Source organism: Salvelinus namaycush, chromosome 15 (assembly GCF_016432855.1).
Source record: "Salvelinus namaycush isolate Seneca chromosome 15, SaNama_1.0, whole genome shotgun sequence".
In the NCBI taxonomy this organism is placed as follows: Eukaryota; Metazoa; Chordata; class Actinopteri; order Salmoniformes; family Salmonidae; genus Salvelinus; species Salvelinus namaycush.
The window spans coordinates 35,774,257-35,785,522 of NC_052321.1; the positions used below are offsets into that span (position 1 = coordinate 35,774,257).

Genomic DNA, 11,266 nt, shown 5'->3' on the forward strand with positions numbered 1-11,266 from the left:
TTACTGCCCGTATGATCTTATGAAATAATAGTTTATCAACGTTAAGCTAAATGTTCTGATCTGTTGCATCAGACTCATTGCTTTTTAACGTCTTTGTTTTATGTAGCCTAGGCCTACTGGTTGTATGAATTTGGAATCTATCTTCCCACAAATGTCCAGACTCTGGAATAGACGATCTTTCTCGACAAGCTGACCAATAGAATAGGTAGCCTAAACTTTTCTACTATAGTAGATTCACATAGGATAGTGATTTTGCTGTTCATTAACTTACTCATTTTGTTGGCTGAGGAAAAGTAAATGTCGACAGTTATTCTAACATGTTCAAAGTGCACATCAGAATTTGGTAAGGAGGACAGCACGTCATTAAATTCTGGACATGCATGTTCTGTTAATGAATTACCATGATATCCCAAATGTGATTTCTGTCATTCTGAGAACTGTGGGCCGATGTGGACGCCCTAATCAGGTTATGAACCTGATGCATATGGGTCCGGTAAATGAAATGTTGCGTTGCCGGTCAAATGTCCTGCTCCACATTTTCCTAACATAAACCCTGCTACACAGACTCGCGATGTTGTGTCCCAAACTAACGTTAAGCAAGCAAAGATCAAACCGCTATGCAAGCTAACTACTTAGCTAGCACGATATTTACCTTGATTGAAGGTCGATTAATCTCCATAGTTTGTCGCCCTACAGAGCTAGCAATTTTGCAGAGTCGTTGTTACTGTAATTTATGTTTAGTTTCAGTCAACTAGCTAAACATTTACAACTTTTTGTATATATATTTTCCGACACTACAGATGATTGACTAGTAAGCCTTCAGGGTTGTTACTAGCTACCGACTGCTAACACGGAATTCTGGGATTTGTAGTGCAGACAAACTACAACCAGAGATATTAGCAAAAATAGAATAATGAGCCAGATTCAGTTTCTACAGGAAGCTCAGGGACCGGCAGTGCTAATTTACTCATCGATTAAAAATTTCATCTCAATATAGTTTTCTGTTCCCAAAACTAGAATATGTTACTAACAGAGTAGATTAAGTTATGTAGACTTTACCTTTTTAGAAACTTTGGTAAAAGTGCGTTGTTTAGATGCTCATTTCAGAGTAAGCGTTCCATAACGGAAAAACGCAAATATATGCAAAAACGCCCCAATAGGATCTCACTATCTCGTGCTTGTCCTGCCGAATATGATTAATTAGCTTATTTTGTGAATGGGTGGAAGAAGGTCACCTAGCTGTTGGACTAGTAACCCAGCCGACAAGGTTGATTTGCCCTTGAGCAAGGCACTTAACCTTAATTTGCTCCAGGTGTGCTGTACTGCTATGGCAGATCCTATAAAGCACCACATTTCACTACATATCCTGTGCACGTGACAACAATAAAACATCTTATTTAAAATCTTTGATAAAGGCTAGAGTACCCACATGGACCTTTCTCCAACAGCTTATGCTATAACTGCATCCCACATTTAATTTAAGTGCATGTTTCACTTTCAATCACTTCTAACCTGACAACACAAATGTACTTTTCTATTTGTTTAATGTAATGTTAAGAATGTAGTCCTGACAAAATAGAAATACATCCAGAATGCACCCTAAGTTATAAAGATCTGTGTGAGTTGGTTAGGTGAGCATTATACTCTTTCTCTTCCGCCCGACATTTCACTTGAACCATATTGAGCAGGAAAACGTCCTTTCATGGAGTTGGGGAGATAGTCAAAACCACTTTCAAAAGTACTCATTCCTAAAATATGTCCTTGCTATATATAAAACACTCGTCTTATTATATTCTCAGAATCTATCTAAACCCCTACTCACTCTAGCCTGGTCCTATACTGTATGTGTCACAAAGAGTTGGTTAAAGAACATTCAGCACGGGACCAGGCTACCACCCCACCAACCCAAGCCTTGTCCCATTTTGTATTATATGTGCTGTAGCCAACTCTTCCACACAGAGAGGAGTTGGCTACAGCACAAAAAGGCTAATCCTACCCCAACCTACCCGTTCTGATGCAATTCAAACAGCTAGGGTTCAGTGATCATATTCAGTTGTTATTGTGTCCATTGGTATAATCACAGAGGCCTTTCCCAGCCCTGTTTGGCAGTATGACAGTCAGTGCCTGTAGCCATCTCTCTATCAGTCTCCCTGAGAGGGTCCCTGCTACTGATCCAAAGGGTTCAGTTGGAGAGACGTTCTAGAATGCTTGATTTGATATGAAGTTCGTCATCTCATCAGACAGGGCCTGTATTCATGAAATATCTCAAAATAGGAGTTCTGATCTAGGATAAGTTTAGCCTTTTAGATCATTATGCATAAGATTACATATGGGGGGGTGGGCTGATCCTAGACCAGCACTCCTACTCTGAGATGCTTTATGAATACATGCTCTGGACTGCATATGTATAATTGGTCTCGTCGTCGTATCCAATCCCTCAGTTCTTCATCTAGTTTAGTCCTCTGCCTTGGCCTCCATCTCTCCATCCTCGTCATCTCCGTCCACCTCAGCGTTCTCTCTCTCCAGTTGCTCCAGCTGGCGGGCCAGCTCTGTCTCATCTATGTCGGTCACAACCTTCGCCTGGAGGGGAGGAAAACATATAAGACATTAACACATGGACATTGAAAGCGCAATGTCCTGAACATTGTTGCTGTTTTTAATACTGTTTTAATGTGAGATCTCTGGCGAGTAAGACTTCCAAAGCATGTATTACATATGGCAGGAGTTACAATTTTCTGTTTTACATGAAACTTCTACCACCCCACCTTGGACTTTCCATTATCCCCCTCTTCCTAGTGTATTAAAATACAGCAAACATATGATTTTATGTAAATTGTGACAATAAGGTTATTGTACTGACCTCCATCTGGATGTTAAACACTCCTCGCTTCTCCTCAATCTTCTCTTTGATGGCAGCCATGGCCTGGTTGAGGACAGAGAGACCCTCTGTGCGCTCCAGTGTGGTGGTGGTCATGACGTAGCGTGGCGGCGCTATCAGATTAATCTGTCAGAGACCCAAAGAGACACAATGCTGTGATGCATATAGCCTTTTCCCTGACACAGATCTTGGACTAAAAGTCACTTTCAGTGGATGCTTTTGTCTTTTTTGATAAAAAAATGTATGTATATACAGTACCAGTCAAGAGTTTGGACACACCTACTCATTCAAGGGTTTTTCTTTATTTTTAACATTTTCTACATTGTAGAATAATAGTGAAGACATCAAAACTATGAAATTACCAATATGGAATCAGCTAACCAAAAAATATAAAATATATTTTATATTTGAGACTCTTCAAAGTAGCCATCCTTTGCCTTGATGACAGCTTCGCACACCATTGGCATTCTCTCAACCAGCTTCATGAGGTTGTCACCTGGAATGCATTTCAATTAACAGGTGTGCCTTGTTAAAAGTTAATTTGTGCAATTTCTTTCCTTCTTAATGTGTTGTGACAAGGTAGGGGTGGTATACAGAAGACAGCACTATTTGGTAAAAGACCAAGTCCATATTATGGCAAGAACACCTCAAATAAGCAATGAGAAACAACAGTCCATTACTTTCAGACATGAAGTTCAGTCAATGCGGAAAATTTCAAGAACTTTGAAAGTTTCTTCAAGTGCAGCCGCAAAAACCATCAAGCGCTATGAAACTGGCTCTCATGAGGACCGCCACAGGAATGTCCCAGAGTTACCTCTGCTGCAGAGGATAAGTTCATTAGAGTTACCAGCCTCAGAAATTGCAGCCCAAATAAATGCTTCACAGAGTTCAAGTAACAGACATCTCAACATCAACTGTTCAGAGGAGACTGTCTGAATCAGGCCTTCATGGTCGAAGTGCTGCAAAGAATCCACTACTAAAGGACATCAATAAGAAGAAGAGACTTGTTTGGGCCAAGAAACACAAGCAATGGACATTAGACCAGTGGAAATCTGTGCTTTGGTCTGATGAGTCCAAATTCGAGATTTTTGGTTCCAACCGCAGTGTCTTTGTAAGACGCAGAGGAGGTGAACGGATGATCTCCACATGTGTGGTTTCCACCGTGAAGCATGGAGGAGTACAGGGTCTGAATACTTATGTAAATGTGATATTATATATATATATTTTTTTAAATATACATTTGCTAAAATGTCTAAAAACCTGTTTTTGCTTTTTCATTATGGGGTATTGTGTGTAGATTAGAAGCCTATCAGAAGCTTCTAAAGCCATGACATTTTCTGGAATTTTCCAAGCTGTTTAAAGGCACAGTCAACTTAGTGTATGTAAACTTCTGACCCACTGGAATTGTGATACAGTGAATTATAAGTGAAATAATCTGTCTGTAAACAATTGTTGAAAAATTTACTTGTGTCATGCACAAAGTAGATGTCCTAACCGACTTGCCAAAATTCTAGTTTGTTAACAAGAAATTTGTGGAGTGGTTGAAAAACGAGTTTTAATGACTCCAACCTAAGTGTATGTAAACTTCCGACTTCAACTGTATACACACACACACACTACCGTTCAAAAGTTTGGGGTCACTTAGAAATGTCCTTGTTTTCTATGAAAACATACATGAAATGAGTTGCAAAATTAACAGGAAATATAGTCAAGATGTTGACAAGGTTATAAATAATGATTTTTAACTGAAATAATTGTGTCCTTCAAACTTTGCTTTCGTCAAAGAATCCTACATTTGCAGCAATTACAGCCTTGCACACCTTTGGCATTCTAGTTGTCAATTTGTTGAGGTAATCTGAAGAGATTTCACCCCGTGCTTCCTGAAGCACCTCCCACAAGTTGGATTGGCTTGATGGGCCGTTCTTAGGTACCATACGGTCAAGCTGCTCCCATAGCTCAATAGGGTTGAGATCCGGTGACTGTGCTGGCCACTCCATTATACACAGAATACCAGCTGACTGCTTCTTCTCTAAATAGTTCTTGCATAGTTTGGAGCTGTGCTTTGGGTCATTGTCCTGTTGTAGGAGGGTATGGCATAGCGTTGCAAAATGGAGCGATAGCCTTCCTTCTTCAAGATCCCTTTTACCCTGTACAAATCTCCCACTTTACCACCACCAGACCATCACATTGCCTCCACCATGCTTGACAGATGGCGTCAAGCACTCCTCCAGCATCTTTTCATTTTTTCTGCGTCTCACGGATGTTCTTCTTTGGGATCCGAACACCTCAAACTTAGATTAGTCTGTCCATAACACTTTTTTCCAATCTTCCCCTGTTCAGTGTCTGTGTTCTTTTGCCCATATGAATCTTTTCTTTTTACTGGCCAGTCTGAGATATGGATTTTTCTTTGCAACTCTGCCTAGAAGGCCAGCATCCCGGAGTCGCCTCTTCGCCGTTAACGTTGAGACTGGTGTTTTGCGGGTACTATTTAATGAAGCTGCCAGTTGAGGACTTGTGAGGCGTCTGTTTCTCAAACTAGACACTCCAATATACTTGTGCTCTTGCTCAGTTGTGCACCGGGGCCTCCCACTCTTTCTATTCTGGTTAGAGCCAGTTTGCGCTGATGGATGCTGATAATGGACCTCTGTACGCCTACGTAGATATTCCATTCCAAATCAGCCGTTTCCAAATACAATAGTCATTTACAACATTAACAATGTCTACACTGTATTTCTGATCAATTTGATGTTATTTTAATGGACAAAAAAATGTGCTTTTCTTTCAAATACAAGAACATTTCTAAGTGACCCCAAACTTTTGAACGGTAGTGTGTGTGTGAACTTGTTTTCCTCCAGTGTTTGTAAACATTGTAAATGTAAACAAACACTGTATAGCCTCATAACATGGTTAAAACAATGTGTGTCCAAAAATGGATGTAGCACCTACCCCTTTTTTAATTCTATCAAAAGTGTGCGAGTTTGAGCATGTGTCCATTAGGCCTATGTATTCTAATGTACTTGTCCTCTTGCTCAGTTGTGCACCGGGGCCTCCCACTCCTCTTTCTATTCTGGTTAGAGACAGTTTGCACTGTTCTGTGAAGGGAGTAGTACACAGCGTTGTACGAGATCTTCAGTTTCTTGGCAATTTCTCACATGGAATAGCCTTAATTTCTTAGAACAAGAATAGACTGCCGAGTTTCAGAAGAAAGTTATTTGTTTCTGGCCATTTTGAGCCTGTAATCGAACCCACAAATGCTGATGCTCCAGATACTCAACTAGTCTAAGGAAGGCCCGTTTTATTGCTTCTTAATCAGAACAACAGTTTTCAGCTGTGCTAACATAATTGCAAAAGGGTTTTCTAATGATCAATTAGCCTTTTAAAATTATAAACTTGGATTAGTTAACACAACGTGCCATTGGAACACAGGAGTGATGGTTGGTGATAATGGGCCTCTGTACTCCTATAAAAATCTGACATTTTCAGCTACAATAGTCATTTACAACATTAACAATGTCTACACTGTATTTCTGATCAATTTGATATTCTTTTAAATGGACAAAAAAATTGCTTTTCTTTAAAAAACAAGGACATTTCTAAGTGACCCCAAACTTTTGAACGGTAGTGTATATAAAACACATTTTTTAGGAAAGAAATTCTTGGGGGGAAAAAAGGGTACCCAGAAAATCTGGTGGAAAAAAATAAGTTCCCTGCTGAAATTTTTTGAATAGCAATGGTCTAGGAACATACTATGATTAATCAGACTATTGAGGGGTGTTTGTTGTTGTTTTATTTACCTTGATTGGCATGGCATCTGTGGAGCAGCCCAGCCCTGCCCTCAACGCTTCTTTGACAGCATCAATCCCCTCATACCCGTAACAGGCCACCTCAATGTCTGAGGGAGAGATGCGAGTTGGCTTAATTAAGTGGGTTCCCCAAAATATTATTCTAACACACAGTGGCAGTTCTAGCTTGTATGGCTCCCTGGGCGAACCCCTCTTCAGACATTTGGAACAACACGAATAAATAATCATAACATTTAAAACTATATAAATATAAAATATCCAAAAGTAAGACTCATAAATATCAAAAAGTAGTAACAAAGACAAATAGAAACAAAGTGTATATAAATACAAATAAAAAGATAATTTAATTATTATACTATTACTAACAAAAACCCCACAAATAAAACTAAATTGCACAAATCCTATTTACACAAACACACAAATAGAATAACACACTAATAAAGAAGAGAACCTGATTATTACACTATTGCACTTCAAACAAGAAACACACAAACTAAATTGCACAACTAATTGCATTAGTACTGTACAAAGTTAGAGGGGAGCTATTTGACAGATTCCCCCGCTCCCCCTACCTCGGGCTTCCAGTGGGGAGAACTGAGGTCAACCTACCCCCGCCCCCCTCCCCATCTCGTACTTCTGAGTTGGAGACCTTTCCAGGCAGTAGCCTGCCTAGCTCACAAACTAGAATCAGGGCGCCCAATCCGACAAGGTTAATAGACCCACAGTCCCACACGGTGACATGATATCATTGATGTGACGTGCAAATGAGCAATAGATAACCGATCGCACAAATGTCACCATTACAAATGATTTATATTTTTTCAAAAAAGGTGTGGTCGCCCCGTGCCACCCTGGGCGCCTGCCCATGTCGCCTGCCCATGTCGCCTCTCCCTAAATCCGCCACTGCTAACACATTAGTATAATGCTATATCACGATTCACCAAGACACTGCTGTGTATATGATGTACATGTACCCAGTTAAGTGTTAGGTGTACATACCTGCCCTGATTTTGACAGCTTGTGGGGTCAGTCTTCTGTTGATGTTGTCAATGAGGACAGCCTTTTCCTCCTCTGTCAGGTCCAGACAATCTAAAACGGCTGGGTCCCTGTGGACCAAAACACCAGTCATATTAACACACTCAATCCTGGGAGGTCCAGGGCAATAGCTAAATAATATGTCTATTGATGCAATAGAAATGGATTTGCATCTAGTCTCGCTTGGGCAGAATTGTATCGAACCAGGAGACTAATCTATGGAACCATTTTCTTCCATTTCTAGTTCCATAAGTCTGTTAGAAACGAAGAATGGAAAATAATATTTTTGTGTTTAAGTGTCTAAACAAGAGAATCCCCTCCACCAACCCTGACCAGGTTGTCAGTACTTACGCCACAGCCTGTTTGAAGACATCATAGGCTCCGTATCCAGGCCGCTTGTACTTCTCATCAAACACCCAGGCGGTGCGCGTGAACAGGCTCTCCAGCTGCTCATCTTTGGTGTACTCCAGAACCTCAGCCACGTGCCTCAATATGCTGTACACCTGTTATGACAGAAGACACACAAGTCTAGGTTCCCCTCCAGAAATGATATCTGAATATATCAGTTGACAACACATCTAAGAGTACCAAAACTTAACATAACCAGCCTTTCTGCATTTTCAGCCCAAGGCAAAAGAGTATATTGTACTAGGGTTGTTCCACCAACTCGGTGACTTTTGAGAAGTGTTAATTGGTAACAAAAAATGTTAAATAGCAATCAAGAGGTTAAATAAATAAAAATGACTATAGTAAATTTGAGGAAGAATGTACTTACAAGTGTGATATGTGGTTGTGTCTCACCTAGGTATGTTAAGAAGAATGCACTAACTGTAAGTTGCTCTGGATAAGAGCATCTGCTAAATTACTCAAATGTAAACCTAAGTGCCAAATAAAGTAACAGGATTAACGATTTAATCTTAAATCATGCATAAATCCCCCTTTGACGGGGGAGCTTGTCGTGTGCAAAAGGGAGTGGCAATTGAATGAAAGCTTCACAAAAACGTTTTTTTTGGGGGTTAAAACATTTCTAGCCTGTCTATCTACAGTTAATGACGTGTTATGCTCGACCCACTCAGTTTCCCACCACAAAACACCAGAAAATTGTCATAAAGAGTAGAACAGCTCACCTGCTTTTACACTATGATTTGACTATTAGATGTTCAATGTATCTTAAAAAATATATATTTAAAAAGGAATAGTTTCACCATATTAAATAGAGTTCAGTTCACGTAACAGGGTTGACCTTAAATGAGGGACAGACGTAAGTTATTCACTAATAAATAATAATCTTCAGAAATGATCATCAAAGCAACCAAATAACTAGGGCTTTACAATGATGGTAAAAACCTTTACAATGATGGTAAAAACCTTGGAGAAAGGCTTTGGTTAAGTGGGTTAAAATCTTCCTAGAATTCAGAGGGTACATGGAAGGGACATGTATAAACGAGGAATTTTTGGCACTAAGTCTTTATAATGCGAGGATTTAGACAACATACCGTTTTAGATTTGGTGAATTTGTCTTCGCACTTGATTGCCTCCTCGGGTGAAACTCTTCTCTTGGACAGATCAATGTAACCTAGAGAGATAGAGAGCAGGGAAATGAACCGTCACAATGAGAACAAGACAGCTAGCTTGGTCCCAGATCTATTTATGTCTTGCCAAATCCTATGGTTATCTGTGACAAGAGTTGGCAAGGCAACACAAGCAAATATGGGACCAGGCTACAGGTCAACCCATCACATTCACAGCATTTTTCCTCTCACCTTTCTCCTTATCCACTCGGATGACGACCACACACTCGTTGCGTCCGATCCTGATGAGTTTGTTGATGGAGCGGATACGTCTGCGAGACAACTCGCTAAGGAGGATCATGCCTTCAATGTTGTTGTACTCCAGTAGACTTACGTAGGCTCCCATCTCTGCGATGGAGCGCACGTTGACCATCACCACATCTTCCACCTCTGGAAACCTGTGCTGGTAGAATCTACAGCTGAGCGACGGCATCCTGCACTCTGTGGTCAAGATGATTTCAAGTATGTGAGTATGCAGCAGAGGATAGTATTCATTGCATTCTCATGCTGCCTGTATGTTATCACACTCTGCCAAGCAGGCGCAATGCTTGCAAAATGTAGATCACCATATAGCAAATTATAATGGGCGGAGAACTAAGTAGGTGAACAGATGTATACGTTGTAGGAAGAAAACCTTTGTACTGTATAAGTAGCTAGCTAACGTTAGCTCGCAGTGGCAAACAGCTGCCACAGTGACTGCCAGCTTATTCTGAATGATGGGTTTCTAGCTAACTAGCAAAGCAAATCTAACCAACCTTATCTAGCTACAACACATTCACATGTAGCTAGAACACCAGCTCGATAGAATACTAGCCTGAGGGATAGGTTAGCTAATGTTAACTAGCTAACGTAACACTTTTGAGTCTCATGCGTTCATCACCAATCATTCATTCTTTCAGAACTTCACGCTCAAACGTTATACTCACCTTATATAGTATATACACAACTTGAGAATGAACTATTGGAATATGTCTGTATTATAAGTTATTACATTAAACTGTAGTAATTGAAATATATCAGTTGACGGTATAAAATTCGACTGTTTCATCAACATGCGCGAACGGGGCGACAATTTGAACTGACACGGAAGCGGAACTGGAAACATGCACATCAAAAAAAATACCATCGGTATTTTAGCAAATAGATTACCCATTGGAATTAGCAGTTTTCGATTTCTCCACAAGGTGTCGCCCTGTGAGTGTTTTAAAGCAAGTTTAACAAAAGATACTGGCAGATACAGAGTACACAAAACATTATAAACAACTTCCTAATATTGAGTTACAGGACTAAGATTGAATCCTACTACACCGGCTCTGACACTCATCAGATGTGGCAGGGCTTGCAAACTATTAGACTACAAATGGAAACCCAGCCGTGAGCTGCCCAGTGACGCAAGCCTACCAGATGAGCTAAATGCCTTTTATACTCTCTTCAAGGCAAGCAACATTGAAGCATGCATGAGAGCACCAGCTGTTCCGGACGACTGTGTGATCACGCTCTCCGTAGCCGATGTGAACAAGACCTTTAAACAGGTCAACATTCACAAGGCCGCAGGGCCAGACGGAATACCAGGACTCATGCTCAGAGCATGCGTGACCAACTGGCAAGTGTCTTCACTGACATTTTCAACCTCTCCCCGACCGAGTCTGTAATACTTACATGTTTCAAGTAGACCACCATAGTCCCTGTGCCCAAGAAAGCAAAGGTGACTACTGCCCCGTAGCACTCACGCCGGTAGCCATGAAGTTCTTTGAAAGGATGGTCATGGCTCACAACACCATCATCCCGGAAACCCTAGACCCACTCCAATACCGCCCCAACAGATCCACAGATGACGCAATCTCAATTGTACCCCACGCTGCCCTTTCCCTCCTAGACAAAAGGAACACCTACGTGAGAATGCTGTTCTTTGACTACAGCTCAGTGTTCAACACCATAGTGCCCACAAAGCTCATCACTAAGCTAAGGACCCTGGGACT

At 40.8% G+C, this 11,266-nt stretch overlaps 1 protein-coding gene across 1 annotated transcript; it reads right to left on the reverse strand.

Moving 5' to 3' along the window:
* Positions 1-1,525: 1,525 nt before the first annotated feature.
* On the reverse strand, positions 1,526-10,379 carry LOC120059938 (eukaryotic translation initiation factor 2 subunit 1-like). The gene is made up of 8 exons (XM_039009013.1): positions 10,214-10,379; positions 9,480-9,728; positions 9,213-9,292; positions 8,068-8,219; positions 7,681-7,787; positions 6,673-6,770; positions 2,861-3,004; positions 1,526-2,580 (listed from the first exon to the last, which is right to left on the reverse strand). Exons 2-8 carry the CDS (start codon positions 9,718-9,720, stop codon positions 2,455-2,457), a joined length of 948 nt encoding a protein of 315 aa, XP_038864941.1. The 5' UTR covers positions 9,721-9,728; positions 10,214-10,379; the 3' UTR covers positions 1,526-2,454.
* Between the last annotated feature and the right edge of the window lie 887 nt (positions 10,380-11,266).

Coding starts and splice junctions, on each gene's coding strand:
- LOC120059938 (XM_039009013.1), bottom strand. CDS start 9,720: ATGCCGTCGCTCAGCTGTAGATTCTACCAGCACAGGTTTCCAGAGGTG. Junction 7,788..8,067: donor GTCTTCAAACAGGCTGTGGC/GTAAGTACTGAC, acceptor TTTGGTCCACAG/GGACCCAGCCGTTTTAGATT. Junction 6,771..7,680: donor AGCTGTCAAAATCAGGGCAG/GTATGTACACCT, acceptor TCTCTCCCTCAG/ACATTGAGGTGGCCTGTTAC.